Here is a 23,158-nt window from a genome sequence, read left to right as displayed (position 1 = left end):
TGAGCCCAAGGTTCCGACGCCGGATAAATATGAGGGGGAGCTGGGAAGATGCCGTTCCTTCCTTATGCAGTGTGGATTAGTGTTCGATCTACAGCCCTACTCTTATGCCACAGACAAGGCTAGGATAGCCTTTGTGATTGAGTTGCTGCGTGGTCGAGCGCTGGAGTGGGCTTCAGCCGTTTGGGAACGACAGGATCCCTGCATGGCGTCATACCAGGGGTTCACGGCCGAGATGAGGAAGCTCTTCGACCATTCCGTCCGAGGAGGGACGCAGCTAGGCGCCTGTTTTCGCTTCGCCAAGGAACTCGCAGCGTGGCCGACTTCGTGATCGAGTTCAAGACGTTGGCTGTGGAGAGTGGGTGGAATGAGGAGTCTCTGCAAGCGGCCTTTTACCAGGGTCTGTCGGAGCAGCTCAAGGATGAGTTGATCTCCTATCCGGAGCCTAGTGACCTGGACAGCTTGGTAGCCTTGTCTATTCGGGTGGATAATCGAGTCCGAGAGCGAAGGAGGGAGAAGCAATGGGGTCCGTCCAATCGATCAGCTTCTCAGTTCCCAGTCGGGTCGGGTGGTGGACCAGAACACGTCGATCATTCTCCACCACAAAGGATTATTGGAGAGGTTCTCTCTCCCGATTCTGAACCCATGCAAGTGGGGCGGCACGGGTTAACCAAGGAGGAGCGTCAACATAGACGTAAGACCAACTGTTGCCTCTACTGTGGTAGCTCGGGACATTACATCTCCACTTGTTCCCGGCGGTCGTCAAACTGCCCGGCTCGCTAAAGTTGGGAGGACTTTTAGCGAGCCAGTTTCAACCTCTCAGTACCTCTGTCAGACCCCGTTTCCCGGCTACCCTTGTGAACAGGAATCAGAGCTTAGCGATTAACGCTTTTGTCGATTCAGGTGCCGATGGAAGCTTTCTTGATGCCGAGTTGGTGGAACAGCTGGGGCTTTCCAAGGAGCAATTGCCGGAAGCCATTGAAGCGACCACTCTGAACGGCAGTAGTCTGGCACGTATCACGATGAGGACTGAACCGGTTAAGATGCTGTTGTCGGGGAATCATTCGGAGATGATTTCATTCTTCATTCTGCCGTCTTCCCATGTTCCTCTAGTCCTTGGATACCCCTGGCTGAAGGAACACAATCCCACGTTCGATTGGGTGACGGGCAAGGTAACGAGTTGGAGCCTTGATTGTCATGCTAACTGTCTCAAGACTGCCTGTCCCCATTCGGTTCCCAGTCAGGTGATTGAGGCTAAACCCCCAGATTTGTCCCTGGTTCCCGAGACATATCACGATTTGGGGAAGTGTTCAGTAAGCAGAAGGCTCTGTCACTCCCTCCCCACCGACCATATGATTGTGCCATCAACCTGTTCCCTGGAGCTGTCTACCCCAAGGGAAGGTTATACAGTATCTCCCGCCCTGAACGTGAGGCTTTGGAGACCTACATCAAGGAGTCCCTAGCTGCTGGTCTCGTTCGTCCCTCGTCATCACCCCTGGGGGCAGGATTCTTCTTTGTGGGTAAGAAGGATGGCTCTCTTCGACCGTGTATTGATTATCGGGGGTTGAATGACATCACGGTCAAGAACAAGTATCCCCTGCCCTTGAGGAGTTCTGCCTTCGACTCCTTACAGGGTGCTACGGTGTTCACCAAGCTAGACCTACGCAATGCGTATCACATGGTCCGGATCAGAGAGGGAGACGAGTGGTTGACGGGTTTCAATACACCGATGGGTCACTCGAGTATCAGGTGATGCCGTTTGGACTGACCAATGCTCCAGCGGTATTCCAGAGTATGGTGAACGACGTCCTGAGAGATATGATCGGTCTCTTTGTGTTTGTTTACCTGGATGACATTCTGATCTTCTCGAAGGAACCTTCCGACCACGTCCAGCATGTCCGGCAGGTTCTGCAGCGATTGTTGGAGAATCGCCTGTTCGTGAAGGCCGAGAAGTGCGAGTTCCACGCCCACACGACATCCTTTCTCGGGTACATCATCTCCAGGGGAGAGATTAGGATGGACCAGGAGAAGGTTAGAGCGGTTCTGGAATGGGCCCAGCCCGGTACGAGATTGCAGCTCCAGAGATTTTTGGGGTTTGCGAATTTCTACCGCAGATTCATCCGGGATTACAGCCGTGTGGCCGCTCCGTTAACGGCCTTGACTTCCAGTATCAGGAGCTTCAAGTGGAATCCGGAGGCGGATCGAGCGTTTCTGGATTTGAAGAGGCGATTCACCAACGCACCGATTCTCTCTCAACCGGACACGGACCGTCAGTTCGTCGTTGAAGTGGACGCGTCCGATGTGGGGAGTTGGCGCCATCCTGTCGCAGCGATGCTCCACGGACAGTAAACTCCATCCCTGCGCCTACTACTCTCGTCGCCTTTCGCCTGCGGAGAGGAATTACGATGTGGGTAACCGGGAGCTTCTCGCGGTGAAACTTGCCTTGGAGGAGTGGCGCCACTGGTTGGAGGGGGCGGAGCAGCCGTTTATTGTCTGGACTGACCACAAGAATCTTGCTTACGTGCAATCGGCTAGACGTCTCAACTCCCGTCAGGCCAGGTGGTCGTTGTTTTTCGGACGATTCAATTTTTCCCTGACGTTCCGACCTGGATCTAAGAACGGCAAGGCGGACGCCTTGTCTCGGATGTTCTCCAAGACGGAGGAGAGTGGGTCCAAGACCGAGACAATTCTCCCCGGAACTGCGTCGTGGGAGCTGTTAGGTGGAAGATTGAGGAGGAGGTGATGGCGGCTCTTCGGACGCAGCCCGGTCCCGGTAACGGTCCACCCGGTCGGTTGTTTGTGCCTGAGTCGGTTCGTCCTGCGGTCCTCAAATGGTCCCACGCCAGCAAGATGGCTTGTCACCCTGGCGTGGCTCGGACGATGGCGTTTCTTCGCAGACGTTTTTGGTGGCCTGCCATGGCCGAGGATACTCGGGGGTTATGTTGCTGCCTGTCCAGTGTGTGCGCAGAATAAGAGTACCAATCGGCCCAGCTCTGGACTACTTCACCCCCCTTCCTATTCCCCGGCGACCATGGTCGCATCTGGCCCTGGACTTTGTCACTGGGTTGCCCGCTTCTGAGGGGAACACGGTCGTTCTGACTATCGTGGACAGATTCAGCAAGTTCGCCCACTTTGTGCCAATTGCCAAGCTTCCCTCTGCCTCGGAGACGTCCGAGATCCTGGTTAGGGAGGTTTTCAGGGTCCACGGGTTGCCCAGTGATATCGTTTCCGACCGTGGCCCTCAGTTTACCTCTGCTGTCTGGAAGTCCTTCTGTTTGGCCATTGGAGCTACAGTCAGTCTCACATCTGGTTTTCACCCCCAATCTAATGGTCAGGCGGAGAGAGCCAACCAGAAGATGGAATCCACGCTACGCTGCCTGGCCTCTTCCAACCCCACCTCCTGGGTCTCTCAGTTGCCTTGGGTTGAGTATGCCCACAATACTCTCCCTACATCTGCCACTGGGATGTCTCCCTTCCAGTGCCTGTATGGCTACCAACCTCCCTTGTTCCCTTCTCAGGAGAAGGAGCTCTCAGTGCCTTCTGTTCAGGTCCATATTCGTCGTTGCCACCGGACCTGGCATCGGGCCAGAAAAGCACTCCTTAGAGTTTCGGACCGGTATCAGCTCCAGGCGAATCGTCGCCGGATCCCCGCTCCCACCTACACCATCGGAGATAGGGTCTGGTTGGCCACACGGGATCTTCCTTTACGGACTGAGTCTAGGAAGTTGTTACCGAAGTTCATTGGTCCGTTTGTGGTGGAGAAGGTGATCAATCCGGTGGCAGTTCGACTCAAACTCCCGAGGACGCTCAGAGTCCATCCCACCTTTCATGTCTCCTGCCTCAAGCCTGTTTTCCTCAGTCCTCTGTTGCCTCCTCCGCCTCCTCCTCCTCCTCCTCGGATGATCGGAGGTGGTCCTGCCTACACGGTGCGTCGCATCATGGATTCCAGACGGGCGGGGCCGGGGTTTCCAGTATCTCGTGGACTGGGAGGGGTATGGTCCTGAAGAGAGGAGTTGGATTCCGCGGCGACAGGTCCTAGATGCTGACCTCATCAGTGACTTCTACCGCCTCCATCCTGGCGCTCCGGGAGTCCGCCCGGTGGCGTTCGTCGGAGGGGGGTACTGTAACGATCCCGGCAGTCTGAGTCGGGTCCTGTCTGTGGACTAGTTTTTATGTTCGTGATCTCCAGTTTCCCGAGGGTTCTGGAACGCTCCGGGGAGCTCTCTTGATTTCCGCACCTGCATCCCATCAGCAATCTGCACACCTGGTCCTGATCATCACCCTTCTTAGGCTCTGGCCTAACATCCATTCCCTGCCGGATCGTTAGCCATAAACAGTATGTTTTGCCAGCGTATCAGCCTCAGAGTACTAGCGTTAGTTTTGTTGTTTTTTGCATCTTGTTGACCTGCCTTGTACTTACCTCCGTTTGTTCTGTCTACAGTCATTCTCCCGGAACCTTCACCCAACCCCTGCCGTGCCATCAGTTCATCTGCTACTTCACCACCACCTACTCATCTCCGCCACCCGCTCCGTCTACTGGACTATTCTGCATCTTTTCCCTGTAAATAAACACTCTCATTCGTTCAACTCACCTTGTCCTGGTCTGCTTCTGGGTTCGGTCTTAGAGAACCGTGACACATATATTTGATGTATTTGACACCATTCCACCTAATCCGCTCCAGCCATTACCACGAGCACATCCTCCCCAATTAAGGTGCCACCAACCTCCTGTGGTCGAAACACACCTCAATTTATACGTCCAACATGTCAGTCCAACACTGTTGCTGATTATGTAGTGAGTGGATGCCTTGGAATGTGAAAGCAGTTCTTATTAATGATAAACTGAACATAAACTCCCAGTCTAACACTGCTGCTTAGTGAGTTACAAGTTACACTCAAAGTGTTCCATACTGTGCTTTGTTGCCCTTTAACCTGACCCCAATCTCACTTTCTCTCTTCAATTATTCAATGAATTTCACAGGGTATAAAAAATTGCCTTTTTAGTATGTCTCTCCTTAACTGTATTATCCCCAGACCCCCCCAAAAAAAAAACACCATTCCCTCCATTATACAGCAAACTGGTAAAAAACAACAACAACAACAAAAACACGAACAGCGATCCAAGTCGTGATATGCTACTGTCAAAAGGATCTACCAGAGTGCACTGTGCACATAGTAATAATAAATATAGACATTGAATAGTTCATTTGTACCTGAGCGAGGACAACAAAAGCACCTTTCAGAGGCACAGCACCAATGTTTGAAGTCAGTCCCCTTTTCCTAAAACTCTGAGACCCTTTCAAAGTTGCAAAGGTCTGGTAGAGTTTTGTAGTGCAAATATGGGTCTCCGTCCATAGAGTTCCCCACTATTCCATCTCAACTTCTTTGAGATCAGCGGTCAAAATGATGAGTCTTTGGCAGTCTCAGGGGTTGTATGGGTGCAGGTCTGAAAAGTGAAAAAAACAAGTGCAGAGTAAAGATTACAATTTATTTTATTAAACACTCATATATATATATAGCTATAAACGTTGTGCCAGCCAGGCCACCGTAGCACAGACCTGTTTGGTTGTGGGATGGTGAGCAGGGGTCTGGGCACGGTGGGGATGGGTCCAGGGAGGCGGACCCCCACCACCTGAGTTGCTGCTTTCCACCCGAGCACGCCTGCCTAGAGGGTCTGCAGGCAGGGGCTTCTGGGGCGGACTGGGCTTCTCACGGTCCTAGGAATGACAAACCAGAAGTTGAAGAGTAGTGTTGGCACAGAAACCTCACTAGAGGGCACTGTGTTATAGTGTGTCACCAGCATAAGGTATGCTCTGTACAATGTGTCAGTGTGTTCTGTAGCCACCACCTCCATAGCAACTCTCTCTGAAAGGTTATCTAAACGAGGTGCCATCATGTGTTACTAATCTAAAATGGGGAGGGCGAGGTAATGACAAACATCTGCTAGCAGCATCCCAGCTGCTCTGCACAGTTTGTAGGAGGAAAGGAACAAACCTTGAGCAATACTCACAAATAAGTGGCAAGTTTCAGCAAACACCAAATGCAAAGGATTTAGAGAACAGAATGAAGTGTTAAAGTCAATTCCACGGTAACAGAATGATGCCAAGCGAAAACCAATGATTGCAAAGTTAAACAAACCATTCAACTCTATGCACAAGGATTACTTTTAACAATTTCCACTGAACAAAAGTTGTCCTTGTGCATAGAGTTGTATGGTTTGTTTAACTTTGCAATCACTGGTTTTTGTTTGACATTCATTTAAAAGTGAAAAACCTGAGTTTCAGCATCGTTCTGTATCACCACAATGGGAACGAGAAAGCAAGTGCATGCTCGCACAAGGAAAAGTATCACTTGAGTCCAACAAAATGGAATGTAACGTTGAAGATAAAGTTCGTAATGACACAATTTAATGTGTATAACATCTAATGACCTACATCACTATACTGAGAGTGTTGATGTTTCTAAAATGATGTATTTGGGTGTTTTGGAGTTTTTGTATAAAAAATTATCCGTGCCCTGGCACTGCAGAATGAACATGAGAAGGTATATCGCTGGTTGGGGTTTCTCAAAACCAAGTGAAATCGCAAAAAAAGTGTCTGGACACTTCCATAACATGCCATTTACATAACAAATATGAGCTTGTCCTTTAAGGGCGGAAAGTGCGTCCTGGATGACTTTGTAGGGACTTCCAGCTCTGTCATGTTTCACGTGTCAGCAAGAAGGTGAGTTACATCAACCATGCTTGAATAACTGTGACCCCCTGATGTGAAAGATTATTATTCCATTAAGTGAGTGGTTTGACCATGCATAGATGGCAGTGGCAGGTAGGCATGGCATAGTGCAGTGATGTCATCATTAGAGGCTACTCCGTTGTAGTCGATCAAGCTCTTAGACCAGATACGACTGCCCCAATAAAAACACATTTGACTGAGTCTACAGTACTAGTGTTAATGTCTTGTAGCTTAAACCACATCTAAAGACTTGTGACTTGGACTCAGTTAAATTGTATTAGGACAAACAGTGGAGACCACTTCTTGTGAAACAGCGGTCTGTTTGTTGCTTCAATTTGCCTTTCGAAACTCTAAACTCAAAGAATAAGATCACCTACTGGGGATGGCAGCTGAATCGTCTCCTGATGCTGTTAAACCAGAGAGGCGCCAGAGAGGTTGAAATAAAGACCTAATCAGATTGAAGCCTTCTCTCCAGCCTGGAGTGGCTCCAAGTAAGTAGAAGTCACCTCTAATCGCTGATCCTGCATCAGATAGGTTTTAATCTCTCTGATAGTTAAGGGGTAGGGTAATCTGATACTTGATCTGTTGTTAAGGGCATCTTATACCTCAAGTGTTGTGTGTCTACCTCTCTGTTCTGGATCAGATACTCCAATACTGCAGGAGTCTATGTAGGAGAGAGGTCACCTTGGACACCATATGACATAATATGGACCCCCACATTCACCACCAACTGTGCCCCTCAGCAGACCTCCTAAGTCAAGATGTACCCTTTTGCCTGAACTGTGAAACCTGATTTAGACCATGCTGATGACCCTTGGGTTGTTAGATAGCATAGTGGACATTTGGGTTGTAGGTACCACATGAATATACAGCTCACAAGTTAGAATTTCATCATTTTAAAAGTTTTGTTTCAAAGATAAATATGTACAAGAGAGCCTGAGTACAAGATAACCTGAGTAATAATAATAATAATAATAATACATTGGACTTATAAAGCGCTTTTCAAGGATCCAAAGTCACTTTACAATTGTAGAAAAAAAAAAAAAATCAGTGCTTTGGATATACATATACCATCCTTTGTTTGTTTTTACCATGGGGAACTGAACTGTGCTAGGCTGCTATGGACACATACCTCAACAGAGAGTATCTCAGGAGAAGGGGATGCATTGGATCTATATCTGTCTCTCTCCATCTCTTACATGCTGTTCCTTTACATCTGGAAGTAGTTATGTGCTTTATACACCAGAGAGAAAAGTAACATCTCCAAGTTAACGTCTTCCTTTCTTTCTTTTTTTTTACAGCATCTGCCAGTGCACTCTGCACCTTATAAACCCGCGGACATCTTACATGGTGCTCTACGCATACAGATCACCTGCCTGCGTGAGCCCTGAGCAGACAGATGGATTTACATACTCTATACACAGCCCTGCTGGCTCAGCACAAAACAGGATTTGTGGAAAACATGGAGAACTGTAAGGATAAAGTGCACACTGTAAAAAATATCTAGTTGTTTGTAACTGGTTCCAAACCATTTTGTTGTTTACTCAACTACTCAAGTGTTACCTGAACTTAACATTTTTAGTTGGCCCAAACTTAGCTCCAACTTGACAAAACTTAAGCAAAAATTATGTGTTTGCTCAACTCGTCTCATATGTTCAGACAACAAAAAACATTTTATTTGGCCATCTTAACTAAAAAGGCTGTGGAACTAGTTACACACACACAAACAGTGCTTTTGACATACAATGTTTTCATATTTGACACACATGATTACTTTGTGCATGTTCATATGGACAGTAATTATTATTCAACATGTCCTCACATAGGATTTTAATTCACAATCTCTTCGTTCACGGCATACCGATCTTCCTGCTACACCACCATGTCTGTGTCAATGACTGATTTCACCTCTATTGCTACACTTTGCACTTCAAATTAAATCTCAGCTCTGTTAAAAGTATACTCAAGTAAAACTATTTAAGGAGTAACATTAAAACAGAGTAAATATGCCCCACCAACATTACACAACTACACAGAAAACCCTTAAATTGCTGAAATAAGTCAATAAAATCAATGATGAGAGACTATTCAGATTAACTGATAATTGACACAGACATGGTGGTGTAGCAGGAAGATCGGAATGCCATGAACCAAAAGGTTGTGAGTTCAAATCCCAGGTGAGGACATACTGTATAACTTACTGTATAAATGGACATGCACAATGTAATCATGTATGTCAACTGGTGTCAAATATGTAAGTTGAAAATATTGTATATTAAAAGCACTGTGTGTGTAACCAGTTGCACAGCCTTTTTTTAGTTAAACCTTTATTTGCTCAAATAATAAGTTCTAGTTGAATGGAAATATGAGACAAGTTGAGCAAACACATTAATTTAAGTTGACTGAATTTTTGTATACATTTTCTCAAGTTGGAGATAAGCCAACAATTTATTTTACGTTCAAGTAAAAAAGGCTGTGGAACCAGTTACCTAATAATAATTAGTTGAAACAACTAGAATTTTTTTCCCAGTGTGCTGTTGTGTAGAATTGTTTACATGTTGAGATCGGCAATGTGTTATTTAGCTATGCATTCCAATGGTTATAGCAACACACTATTTAGTGTGCATGGTACATTACTTATCCATTGTGTAATAGTATGTGAATTGGGACCGAAGGCAGTTGTTACGAATAAGTGAGTGAGGGCATGCGTATTTCCGATTGTCCTTGTTGAATTTATGTTCTTTAAATGTTATGGATTGTGTGAATTCATAAATCTACTTTTTAAATTAGGGCAGCACGATATTGGCAAAAAATCAAACACAATGTTTTTGACAAAATATTGTGATTGCGATTTGACTTGCGATAAAGATCAAAACACTTGGGTGAACTGAATCCTAGAAATATAATGATTTATATTAAAAAGCAGCATCTTTCTTGTTTGGAACAATCTGTTGACTACATTTGACCTAACAGAACAGCATACAAATGTATAGCGAATCTAACAGCGAGGAGGAGGAACTGAGCTACTTGAATGACCGCGCGGGGCTGGTGGGAAGCAGCTGCAAGAAGAGATAAATATGGAGTAAACTATAAAAACAAACGTTACTCGCAGCTGAGTGGCGTTTCAAAATATTGCATGTGATATGAATCTCTTGCGATATGGATATTGCAAATGTCAATATTGCGATTTCGATGTGCATTCGATTAATTTTGCAGTCCTACAGGAAATACATTGGATATTTGTATTCATAGCGGATGGCATGGCAGAACAGTGACTACTAACCTGGTCCATCCTGTAGGGCTGCTGTCGGGGCAGGCTGTGGAAGGGTGGTGCCCGCGGTGGGGAGAGGGCAGTGTGGGCCGGCAGGGCCCTGTGGTGGGGTGGGACCGGGGGCAGGGGTTGCTGTCCCACACTCAGGAAGACAGGCATGGGGTGGCTGATGTGGATGGGCTGGTAGTGGGGCAGCCGCCGCAAGCTGTGGGAATTTAAACTGTGTGGAGGGAGGAGAGGCTCCGAACTCCGGTGGGATGGCTGTGGGGATGGAGGGAGGGAGGGTTGTAGAGAAGCGAGAGCTGTTAGTTGGAGTTTTTGGTCAGGGCTTGAGCTGTTATGTTCTCCTCCCTCTGCTGTTCCTCAGATCATTTAGCCTATTCCCTGTTGGAGTCTCCCAAACAATCATTTCAAACCCCTGTGACCTATGTAGCTGGACACAGCAACCAGAACCCAGGGTAAAACTATACCCATGTTTTATGTCATGGATGTACTATTACTATGAATTAACAAGTTTCATAGTATGTTTTCTGTTATTGACTGCCTAAGTGAATCTAACACATTGAAACGGTCAAAGCCAGCACCAGATTGCCTATCCAGAACTGCTGTTAGTCCTCAAGAATAAACCCAATTGCACAAGAGATGGATGGACTGGCTGAATTGGCCTGGCCTGTAGCTACTCTACGCCAGGTGACCTGCAGAGAGTCTGCTGGAGATCTGGACAGGGGGAACGGTGACTGCCAGAGCAAACACTAAACAGCAGGTAGACTGAATACTGCTGAGGAGCCAGAGTCATGTTCACTAGAGGAGACGATACTGGTTTTGGAGAGAGAACTGGGTTAATCATCCTTCCTGCCCAAGCCAGCTAACCCTTAACCCCTGAACTCTGACCACAATGATACACTCCAGCTGTTCCCCATGGGAATCGACTGTGGCTGTTGGAATGCACATACAAATGCATACGCACACACACACACATACGCTTATCAATTCAAAAACAAGTCCATCCCAATTTGCCTCTTACACTTGATTCTCCAACTCTGTTCTCCTGTGTCCCTCTATACAATGTTTTTTAAAATCTCAGGCAGAACCATTATACACTGCCCTATAATGATACTGCACCATGATTACCATTTCATTTAAATGGTGCGGCCTCTCAATCAAAGTTTCTTTAGCCTTCTGCCAGCAATACTGGCCTCATTAATATTTCTTCAAGGGAGAGACGCTGAGACTAAATCAATTATACGCTTAGCCGTCAAATTGTTTTGACAATAAGTCTGGAATGAATAGGTTCAGTTAAGCATGGCAAGTCTCAGTCCAATTTGATTCCCTGTTGTGTTGTTGGGGTTTTGATACAGTATGATTGCATTAGAAATCCAATGGTGTGTGACCGTTAGTTTGTCAGCAGTTAGTTTGTAATACTTCTTTGCTAACACACGTTTTAGCTCTCTCTATATCCATATCCCAATCTTTTATACAGTGCAAAGTGTACTTGTTACATCATCCATTGTGTAGGCCTATGAGTGAACCATACTAATCAATTGATCATAAGGGAAGGTTGGGAGAAAAACTCCAGCTCCCTCACGTGTAACAGTCTGTGTTCTACTAAAGTGACTATCAGGGAAAATCAGCTTTCCATTAACTCCAGCAGAAAGAGACCCACCTTGTATACGCTGGCACCTGGAGGCTTGGCTGGGGGCTTGTGTCGTGAACTGTACATGGACTGAGTCTGGCTGGGGCTGGTTGCTCTGGTGGACCCAACAGACCTATGAAGACAGAGAGGTAACATTTCAACTACTATACTAGTCTTCTACTAACTACTATTCTACATCTCTTTGGGTGCTGCAGCTTTGAGACACTGTCAGGGATGTAGTAGGTGGGTGTGGTGGTGGAATCAGGCGCAGGACGCAGAAGTATATTCCAAAGACTTTAGTGAATACTCACAGTGCAAACACTAAATAGCCCGAAGGCGAAACTCCGCACGCAGGCGAAACAAATACGCGCGCACAAACAGGTGCGACAAAAAACACTCCAAACTATGGAGGAACAGCTCAACCGAGCAAAATGCAAAATACGTCTAGCAACAACCACGACAGTGAAGACAATAACACACAACACTAGACAAAACACAACGAGAACTTATAGGACACTAATTACACTAAACGAGAAACAGGTGTACAACAATCAGACAAAAGCAAACGAACATAGAAACATTCAACGGTGGCAGCTAGTATTCCGAGAGACACGAACGCCGAAGCCTGCCCGAGCAAGGAAGAGAGGCAGCCTCGGCCGAAACCGTGACAGTACCCCCCCTTGACGCGCGGCTCCAGACGTGCGCCGACTCCGGCCTCGGGACGACCAGGAGGACGCGAGCAGGGCGTGTCGGGTGCCCACGATGGAATTCCGTCAGGAGAGACGGGTCCAAAACGTCTCTCCTCGGCACCCAGCACCGTTCCTCCGGACCGTACCCCTCCCACTCCACTAGATATTGGAGACCCCCCATCCGACGTCTCGAATCCAAGATGGACTTCACGGAGTACGCCGGTGCCCCCTCGATGTCCAATGGGGGCGGAGGAGTCTCCCTGATCTCACTTTCCTGGAGTGGGCCAGCTACCACCGGCCTGAGAAGAGACACATGGAACGAGGGGTTAATACTTTTATATTCAACGGGTAGTTGTAATTTGTAACACACCTCGTTCAACCTTCTCAGGACTTTAAATGGCCCTACAAACCGCCGACCCAGTTTCCGACAGGGCAGGCGGAGGGGCAGGTTTCTGGTAGAGAGCCAGACTCGATCACCAGGTGCGTACACCGGTCCCTCACTGCGGTGGAGATCGGCGCTCGCCTTCTGACGTCGGAGGGCCCGCTGCAGGTGGACGTGTGCAGCGTTCCATGTCTCCTCCGAGCGCCGCGCCCACTCATCCACCGCAGGAGCCTCGATCTGGCTCTGCTGCCAAGGTGCCAGAACCGGCTGGTAACCTAGCACACATTGAAAAGGGGTTAGGTTAGTGGAGGAATGGCGTAGGGAATTCTGGGCCATCTCGGCCCAGGGAACGTACCTTGCCCAATCCTCCGGCCGGTCCTGGCAGTATGTTCTAAGAAACCTACCCACATCCTGGTTCACGCGTTCCCACCTGCCCATTACTCTCGGGGTGGTAACCCGAGGTGAGGCTCACCGAGACCCCCAACCGCTCCATAAAGGCTCTCCAGACCCTGGAGGTAAATTGGGGACCCCGATCAGACACAATATCCTCGGGTACCCCGTAGTGCCGGAACACATGGGTGAATAGTGCTTCGGCGGTTTGCAGGGCAGTAGGAAGACCCGGCATGGGGAGCAAACGACAGGCCTTAGAAAACCGGTCCACAACGACCAGTATAGTGGTGTTCCCCTGTGAAGGAGGAAGGTCAGTAAGGAAATCCACCGAGAGGTGAGACCATGGTCGTTGTGGAACGGGCAGGGGTAGTAACTTACCCCTAGGCAGATGTCTAGGCGCCTTACACTGGGCGCACACCGAGCAGGAGGAAACATAAACCCTCACATCCCTCGCCAACGTGGGCCACCAGTACTTGGCACTAAGACAGTGCACTGTCCGGCCGATACCAGGGTGTCCAGAGGAGGGTGACGTGTGAGCCCAATAGATCAATCGATCCCGAACCTCGAGCGGAACGTACTTCCGACCCTCAGGGCATTGCGGTGGACTAGGGTCGGTGCGTAACGCCCGCTCGAGTTCAGCATCGACCTCCCACACTACCGGTGCCACCAGACACGACTCCGGCAGTATGGGAGTGGGCTCCACGGACCTCTCCTCCGTGTCATACCGCCGAGACAGTGCATCTGCCTTACCGTTCTGCGACCCAGGGATGTACGTGATCTTAAATGTAAACCGGGTCAAGAACATATTCCATCTTGCCTGGCGAGGGTTCAGCCTCCTTGCTGCCCGGATGTACTCCAGGTTACGGTGGTCCGTCAAAATGAGGAAAGGGTGTTGAGCCCCCTCAAGCCAGTGCCTCCACACCTTTAGGGCCTGTACCACGGCTAACAGCTCCCTGTCCCCTACGTCATAGTTCCGCTCCGCCGGACTGAGTTTCTTAGAATAAAAGGCACAGGGGCGGAGTTTAGGTGGCGCGCCAGACCGTTGTGAAAGCACGGCTCCTATACCGGCCTCTGACGCGTCCACCTCTACCTGGAACGGCAAAGAGGGATCCGGATGCGCCAGCACCGGGGCCGAGGTAAACAGGTCCTTCAGCCTCCCAAACGCCCTGTCCGCCTCGGCCGACCACTGCAGACGCACCGGACCCCCCTTCAAAAGAGACGTGATGGGAGCTGCCACCTGTCCAAAACCCCCGGATAAACCTCCGGTAGTAATTCGCAAACCCCAAAAACTGCTGCACCTCCTTCACAGTGGTTGGTGTTTGCCAATTACGCACGGCTGACACCCGGTCTACCTCCATCTTCACCCCTGACGCAGACAACTGATACCCCAAAAAGGAGACCGACTCCTGGAAAAACAGACACTTCTCTGCCTTAACATACAGGTCGTGCTCCACCAGCCTCCGCAACACTCTGCGCACCAGGGCCACATGCTCGACACGGGTAGGCGAGTACACGAGAATGTCATCTATGTACACAACCACCCCCTGCCCCTGCATGTCCCTGAAGATCTCATCCACGAATGATTGGAAAACTGACGGAGCGTTCATCAACCCGTATGGCATGACCAGATACTCGTAATGGCCCGAGGTGGTACTAAAGGCTGTCTTCCATTCATCGCCCTCCCCTGATGCGCACCAAGTTGTACGCGCTCCTGAGATCTAATTTAGTGAAGAAACGCGCCCCATGCAATGACTCAGTCATGGTCGCAATCAGCGGGAGTGGATAACTGTACTTCACCGTAATCTGATTGAGACCACGATAATCGATGCACGGGCGTAAACCACCATCCTTTTTCTTCACAAAAAAGAAACTCGAGGACGCAGGGGAAGTGGAAGGCCGTATGTATCCTTGTCTCAGAGATTCGTCTATGTAAGTCTCCATAGCTTTCTTCTCCTCCTGAGACAGAGGATACACATGGCTCCGTGGGAGCGCAGCTCCTGCCTGGAGGTCTATCGCACAATCTCCCTGCCTATGGGGCGGCAACCGCGTCGCCCTCGACTTACTAAATGCAATAGCCAAATCCCCATACTCAGGAGGAACGTGCAATGCGGGCACCTGGTTTGGACTCTCCACCGAGGTAGCCCCTACGGAAACGCCCAAACATCGACCCACACACTGGGCAGACCATTCCATCAGAGCTCTCTCCCGCCACGAAATAGATGGGTTGTGGGTACTTAACCAGGGCATGCCCAGCACCACCGGATACGCAGGCGAGTCGATTAGAAATAACTGAATCATCTCCTGATGACCCCCCTGCGCACACATCCTAAGTGGCGCAGTGACCTCCCTGATCAAGCCCGCACCCAACGGACGGCTATCTAGGGCATGAACGGGGAAAGGGACATCAACAGGGAGAAGGGGAATCCCTAAGGCTAAACAAAACTTCTTATCAATAAAGTTCCCAGCTGCGCCTGAATCTACCAGCGCCTTATGCTGGGAATGAGGTGCTACCTGTGGAAAACGCACAGGTATACAGAAATGTGCAACAGAGAGCTCTGGGTGAGTGGGGCGCCTACTCACCTGGAAGGAATCCCCAGTGCGGGACCTGTCGTCCTCTCCCCTAGGAGGCCATCCCCAGCACCTAGCCGCGGTGTGTCCTCCCCGACCACAGTTGGTGCAGGAGATGGACCCCTCGTAAGCCGACCCCTCCTCTCTAGCGCCAGCGCCCCCGAGCTCCATGGGGCACGGCTCGGAGGCGCTGGAGGGTGAAATGGACGGACCCCCCTCGGAACGTCCGCGGGTAGCTAGTAGGTTATCCAGCCTGATGGACATGTCGACCAACTGGTCGAACGAGAGGCTGGTGTCCCTACAGGCCAGCTCCCGACGGACGTCCTCGCGAAGACTACATCGGTAGTGATCGATGAGAGCCCGCTCATTCCACCCTGCATCCGCCGCTAGAGTACGGAATTCAAGGGCGAACTCCTGGGCACTCCTCCTCCCCTGCCAGAGGAAGACCAGACGCTCCCCTGCCGCTTTCCCCTCCGGAGGATGGTCAAACACCGCCCTGAAGCGGCGGGAGAACTCGTCGTAGGTGATGGTGTCCGCGTCGATCCTCCTCCACTCCGCGTTGGCCCATTCCAACGCCTTCCCGGAAAGGCAGGAGATCAGGGCGGACACGCTCTCATGTCCCGAGGGCGCCGGGTGTACGGTGGCCAGGTACAGCTCCACCTGGAGAAGGAATCCCTGACACCCGGCCGCGGTCCCGTCGTAGGCTCTCGGGAGCGAGAGTCGAACTCCCCTGGGTTCCGGAGCGGGAACGGGCTGACTGGCCGATGGTGCTGGCAGAGAGGATGGCGGTGGAGGCGTCCCCCAGCCTCGGATGGTGGTGATCACCTCCTGCAGGGCGGACCCCATCTGCAGGATCTGGTCACTCTGTTCCCGGACCTTTTCCTCCAGCGTCGCCTGGGCTGCTGCGGCTCCTGCTGATTCCATACTTGAAGGTGTGTTATTCTGTCAGGGATGTAGTAGGTGGGTGTGGTGGTGGAATCAGGCGCAGGACGCAGAAGTATATTCCAAAGACTTTAGTGAATACTCACAGTGCAAACACTAAATAGCCCGAAGGCGAAACTCCGCACGCAGGCGAAACAAATACGCGCGCACAAACAGGTGCGACAAAAAACACTCCAAACTATGGAGGAACAGCTCAACCGAGCAAAATGCAAAATACGTCTAGCAACAACCACGACAGTGAAGACAATAACACACAACACTAGACAAAACACAACGAGAACTTATAGGACACTAATTACACTAAACGAGAAACAGGTGTACAACAATCAGACAAAAGCAAACGAACATAGAAACATTCAACGGTGGCAGCTAGTATTCCGGAGACGACGAACGCCGAAGCCTGCCCGAGCAAGGAAGAGAGGCAGCCTCGGCCGAAACCGTGACAGACACACAGTAACAGGACTTCTTCTGTACACACATGTCCCACATCCATTGTGAGGACTATGTGCAGGACTATGTGTCTTTCTCTCACATGGTTAGTGGAGTCACAAGGTTACTATCGCTGTGAACACATAAAATCACCAGAGAGAGACCCTGGAACCATAATGCATATTAGAAACAATATCTCTGTCATTTCTACAAGAAAATAATCTCTACACGAAAGCATCTCTATAAAAGTATTCTGTCTTGACATCCAGAACATAAGATTAAACACAGGTGTTGGAGGAAGTGTCCTACTGTACCTTAGTTTATCCATGGTGGTCTTCTTGTTGGTGAAGAGCAGACGGACCAGAGTTTTCCTCTTGAGGAATACCAGGAACCCAGCACCCATCAGGCTGAGGAGGGTGGCCAGGATTGCCACAGCAACCACCCTGCTGTCAGCTGACGTCACATACGACAACACGCACATTAATACACACACACGCACATCTACATCACAGCACAAACAAGACACACAGAGCGTGTTAATAGAAGCCACATCAGCGTTTTAGTACATGTGACATTATTTACATTATTATTTCCAGGGAAAGTTGTACGTATCTAGTTGTAATGAGTTATATGTAGCTAGGGTGAATAGGTGACTGATGTAGATCCGTCTGTAAGTTTGGAGAGCTCAGTAGCGCTTCAAAGAAACTCTAACTTGCTGTGAGTAGGTTATGAAAGTACAGCTAAAGGTGTTAATCTGATTATTATCTAACTTTCTTACTCTCTGCCCAGGTTAGTGGAACAGAGGGTGAAGTTAGTGAAGTATAAAGAGGACGTAGTGTACTGTACCAGCCAGTCTCATTGGTCCACTGTCGAGGCTGCCTCCAAATCCCACCCTCTCACAGAAGGGAGGGGCCCAGTGCTCCTCACAATGGCAGTTCTTCTTGTTGTTACACACCTAGAATCATAATGCATGCTGGTTAATATTCAGTTGACGTGTCTTCACCTGTACAATACAATATTGTCTATACCATGTGTTCTATCAATAGACACTGGTCAGAGTACAGGGAGACTTGTGTGCTAGGCCTCTAGGCTCTAGGGATCATCAGACACACAGTAGTGTGTGGGCGGCAGGTAGCTTAGTGGTTAAGAGCGTTGTGCCAGTAAGGTCGCTGGTTCTAATCCCCGAGCCGACTAGGGGAAAAATCTGTCGATGTGCCCTTGAGCAAGGCACTTAACCCTAATTTCTCCTGTAAGTCGCTCTGGATAAGAGCTTCTGCTAAATGACTAAAATGTAAAAATGTAGTGAGCGACTACAGTGCAACGATCTATGGCAAGTATGCATTACTTCTTTTACGTACTTTATAAGCTACCAGTATGCATCGTACTTGCCTATGACACACATGACATACGAGAGATGCATTCATCTGTACCACTGGCCTGCAATTCCTCAGAAAAGAGATGAAAATAGGATCCCAGCCCACATCTGAAATGCTTGAATTACTTCTACAAATAAACCACACACTCGTTCCATCAGACCCATCGGTTTTCATGTGGTGGGCGCCATAGACTGTGCAGTGTCAAACATGATGGAGAAAACATGTGCAGGGGACAGCCCATTCCAAAACACAGTTTTCCGAAGCGAAAGAAGGATCCAACAGAATTCCCTAGAGGGATAATGGAGTCCAGCTGTCAGCTGCAGGGAGGCCTGTGACTGGGATCGCTCCAGATCGGATCTGGCCCCGAACAGGGAAGAGCTTTCCCTGCCTGCATCGGAGTGACTGACATTCCCTTATGTGTGTGGAGTGTTTGGGGCCAGGGGTGGTCAAGGTCAAGACTGGAGACTTAAGGACACATAAGAACCCCTGAGGGGAGATCTATGGATGTGATAGGATTATGCCACAACGTACTTTACAGTACACTTGTAAACACACATGCACATATAATGTTATATAGACTGACATCTACACAGAGCCACATATGGAGATGCATCCTGGCTCTGGATTTATCTACAGTGTTGGGTTGGTTATATTTGTGACATCATGTGGGTCATAGAGATCGTATTAAATTACTAGAGGGGATATATCATAAACCCGCAAAGTTCCATAATGGAGCGAAAATGGCAGCCATCTTGGTCAGGGAGGAATCCAAAATCAGTCTAATTGGAATTAATGGCAGTAGTGGCATAGGTGATGCATTTCCTGTTTTTACTTATGTAAGGCATGTGATGTATCAGAAATTATGTAATGGAATTATAGTCAACCTAAACAGTTTATAAAGGTTTTATACAAATGTTCTGTATAAATAGCCTCTGAAATATACACTGCTCAAAAAAATAAAGGGAACACTTAAACAACACATCCTAGATCTGAATGAATGAAATAATCTTATTAAATACTTTTTTCTTTACATAGTTGAATGTGCTGACAACAAAATCACACAAAAATTATCAATGGAAATCAAATTTATCAACCCATGGAGGTCTGGATTTGGAGTCACCCTCAAAATTAAAGTGGAAAACCACACTACAGGCTGATCCAACTTTGATGTAATGTCCTTAAAACAAGTCAAAATGAGGCTCAGTAGTGTGTGTGGCCTCCACGTGCCTGTATGACCTCCCTACAACGCCTGGGCATGCTCCTGATGAGGTGGCGGATGGTCTCCTGAGGGATCTCCTCCCAGACCTGGACTAAAGCATCCGCCAACTCCTGGACAGTCTGTGGTGCAACGTGGCGTTGGTGGATGGAGCGAGACATGATGTCCCAGATGTGCTCAATTGGATTCAGGTCTGGGGAACGGGCAGGCCAGTCCATAGCATCAATGCCTTCCTCTTGCAGGAACTGCTGACACTCCAGCCACATGAGGTCTAGCATTGTCTTGCATTAGGAGGAACCCAGGGCCAACCGCACCAGCATCTGGTCTCACAAGGGGTCTGAGGATCTCATCTCAGTACCTAATGGCAGTCAGGCTACCTCTGGCGAGCACATGGAGGGCTGTGCGGCCCCCCAAAGAAATGCCACCCCACACCATGACTGACCCACCGCCAAACCGGTCATGCTGGAGGATGTTGCAGGCAGCAGAACGTTCTCCACGGCGTCTCCAGACTCTGTCACATGTGCTCAGTGTGAACCTGCTTTCATCTGTGAAGAGCACAGGGCGCCAGTGGCTAATTAGCCAATCTTGGTGTTCTCTGGCAAAGGCCAAACGTTCTGCACGGTGTTGGGCTGTAAGCACAACCCCCACCTGTGGACGTCGGGCCCTCATACCACCCTCATGGAGTCTGTTTCTGACCGTTTGAGCAGACACATGCACATTTGTGGCCTGCTGGAGGTCATTTTGCAGGGCTCTGGCAGTACTCCTCCTGCTCCTCCTTGCACAAAGGCGGAGGTAGCGGTCCTGCTGCTGGGTTGTTGCCCTCCTACGGCCTCCTCCACGTCTCCTGATGTACTGGCCTGTCTCCTGGTAGCGCCTCCATGCTCTGGACACTACGCTGACAGACACAGCAAAACTTCTTGCCACAGCTCGCATTGATGTGCCATCCTGGATGAGCTGCACTACCTGAGCCACTTGTGTGGGTTGTAGACTCCGCCTCATGCTACCACTAGAGTGAAAGCACCGCCAGCATTCAAAAGTGACCAAAACATCAGCCAGGAAGCATAGGAACTGAGAAGTGGTCTGTGGTCACCACCTGCAGAACCACTTCTTTATTGGGGGTGTCTTGCTAATTGCCTATAATTTCCACCTGTTGTCTATTCCATTTGCACAACAGCATGTGAAATTTATTGTAAATCAGTGTTGCTTCCTAAGTGGACAGTTTGATTTCACAGAAGTGTGATTGACTTGGAGTTACATTGTGTTGTTTAAGTGTTCCCTTTATTTTGTTGAGCAGTGTATGTAAACAGACCATATTCTTTTTATTGGAATGCTGTGAGGGCTATAATGATACAATATCAGTACTTGTTGCATTTACAACTTGTCTAAGTCCTATCATCAACTGATTTGAGCCATTGTATGGATGTGGATTTACTGCATTGTTTGAATGGGATGTTGGCATATTGGCAGTTCATTTGAAAAATTAATGGAATTATTCCTCTAAAACTGTCTGGCTAGCTAGCTAACAAACATACAGTGCAGATGAATTCTTCACATTCATTGTTTTAAACAATATTTTATCACAGCACTGGCAAACCATGGTTGACCAACTCTGACCAACACGTCTGACCTTTGTACCATCATAAGAAGGTTCATGTCTATTCTAGTATTCTAATTCCTAATTCTATGGTCTGAATGTAGTCAATATATAATGTTCAATTTAGATAAATAAAGACACTAATGTGTAGTTAGTAGTAATGCTACAGCACACAAGGGGTGACATCACCACCTAGTTCCACCTGTTCTTAACACATTTTTTAATCATACATCATCCAATTAAAGTTCAAATAAAAATTCAAAGAAGCAATCAAACTTAATTATTAAGGTAAACTAAGGCAATTTCTTACTCCAGCTTTGATTCTGTGTTTTATATTCACCTCTGTTAAAGGTGGGGCAACCATGCAGTGGTTCAAAAGCCAGTCACTGTAAGCAAATCTGGCCCAGGGTTCTGCTTTTCATTCATTCATTCATTGAACTAAACAACAAAGTAAATACAACATAAAATGCTTCTCTTTGCAGTATTAATACCTCTTCAAACATCAGTGAGCATTTTGACTAGTGCAGTTTAATGCTTCCAGACTACAGCTACTTGCTAGTATGTTCTAGTGCTGTTTGGCCTGCCTTCTCTATGCCAAAAGATGATGGATGGCACGTTAAGTAGAACATCAATGATGCCATTAAATGGGATTGATTTAAACTATCTGGAGCCATGAAGATTGATTGTAAAGCATCGGAGTAGCTGCCATAACTCATGGGCGGTGAGTTAACTACAACTACGATAACTACATTGGCGCTCTGTGTAGCAGAGTAAAGGGCCTACTGTACTACTCTACTGTATGCAATGTTGAGGTCAATAAGATGCTGTGATAAGTGAATAATATTGACATGATAACAGTGTTTAGCTAATAGAGTGAAATAAGTCACTGCATTCTAGATACTCAACATAAAATGATACCCTCCAACATGGAGTACTCACCCCTCGTCCGCTGCACTTCCCTGAACATTGGTGCACACCAAACACACTGACATTCTGGCACTGACGATTCAGACACATCTATGGAACAGAGAAAGAGTCATATTGAATAAATGATTTATCAAATGTAAAGTACTGTAGTACTCCAAATGTGATGTTAACTAGAATGGAAAGTCTATCTTCCGAGAACTGATATCTATTCCATTCTCTGTTCTTTCGTAAGAGGCCTAATTCCACTGATCCCAGTGATGAGAGTAAGTGATTGGTTTGGAATTGGGCCAAGACAAGATTGGGCATTATCTCCACCACTGGTGACTACAGTCTCACTCTAGTTCTGCTTGATAACAGGTGCAGCGCCCTACAGAGTGCCCTCACCATTCCCTCTCCACACGTGGTGCCAGCCAGAACCAGTCCAGGGTCAGGCATGTCATCACCCAGGTAGACATGTGTCCCCCGACACAGGATCCTCCCTCCTTCCTGAAGAGGGATGTTGGTTTCTATGGAGACGGCATTGGTGCCAATCACAGGCCGATTGGCCCCTCCTTGACACTGAATTTTACCACACTTTGCGTCTCTGTGTAAAGAAAACAACCCACATATGCACGCACGCACACACACACACACGCACGAACGCACGCACGCACTCACACACACACACACACACACACACACAAATGACAAGGCATAAAGTTAAACACTGACAATCTCTGACATGTGAGAGATGGTGTGTAATTTTAACCAAAGATGAAAGACAACTAGACAGCCTTCGTCTCACCCTAATGACTCCCTCAGTCCTCCAGTCATTAAAGCAATTACATAAATTAACAAATGCTTGATTAGAGATCCAAGAACAATTAGCCGACATGATTAGCATAAAGTGTTCATGAATACTTCAAACTGTAATTTGCCTTCTACCATCTCCAAATTGTGATTTTAATTATTGTTCCTTCCAAGGCTATTTGTCCCATATAATGTGCCATGCTGATTGTCGATTGGCACTCTTG

The 23,158-nt window shown here is 48.3% G+C and overlaps 1 protein-coding gene across 2 annotated transcripts in view; it reads right to left on the bottom strand.

Moving 5' to 3' along the window:
- Window positions 1–5,064: 5,064 nt before the first annotated feature.
- The window catches only part of LOC121571143 (disintegrin and metalloproteinase domain-containing protein 12), a 168,457-nt gene continuing 150,363 nt past the window's right edge, over window positions 5,065–23,158 (bottom strand). Inside the window, exons 16-23 of one of the 2 annotated variants that reach the window (XM_041882461.1) lie at window positions 22,530–22,728; window positions 22,158–22,235; window positions 17,879–17,987; window positions 17,347–17,533; window positions 11,663–11,765; window positions 10,012–10,260; window positions 5,556–5,714; window positions 5,065–5,443 (exon numbers count right to left, since the gene is read on the bottom strand). In XM_041882461.1, coding sequence (XP_041738395.1) covers window positions 5,396–5,443; window positions 5,556–5,714; window positions 10,012–10,260; window positions 11,663–11,765; window positions 17,347–17,533; window positions 17,879–17,987; window positions 22,158–22,235; window positions 22,530–22,728 — 1,132 coding nt within the window. In that variant the 3' untranslated portion in view covers window positions 5,065–5,395. The remainder of the gene's footprint in view (window positions 5,444–5,555; window positions 5,715–10,011; window positions 10,261–11,662; window positions 11,766–17,346; window positions 17,534–17,878; window positions 17,988–22,157; window positions 22,236–22,529; window positions 22,729–23,158) is intronic. The other variant, XM_041882470.1, reaches the window with a different exon arrangement.

Source organism: Coregonus clupeaformis, chromosome 1, assembly GCF_020615455.1.
Source record: "Coregonus clupeaformis isolate EN_2021a chromosome 1, ASM2061545v1, whole genome shotgun sequence".
Taxonomy (NCBI): domain Eukaryota; kingdom Metazoa; phylum Chordata; class Actinopteri; order Salmoniformes; family Salmonidae; genus Coregonus; species Coregonus clupeaformis.
The sequence above is the reverse complement of the archived record's forward strand: the minus strand, read 5'-3'. Positions and strand labels throughout refer to the sequence as shown.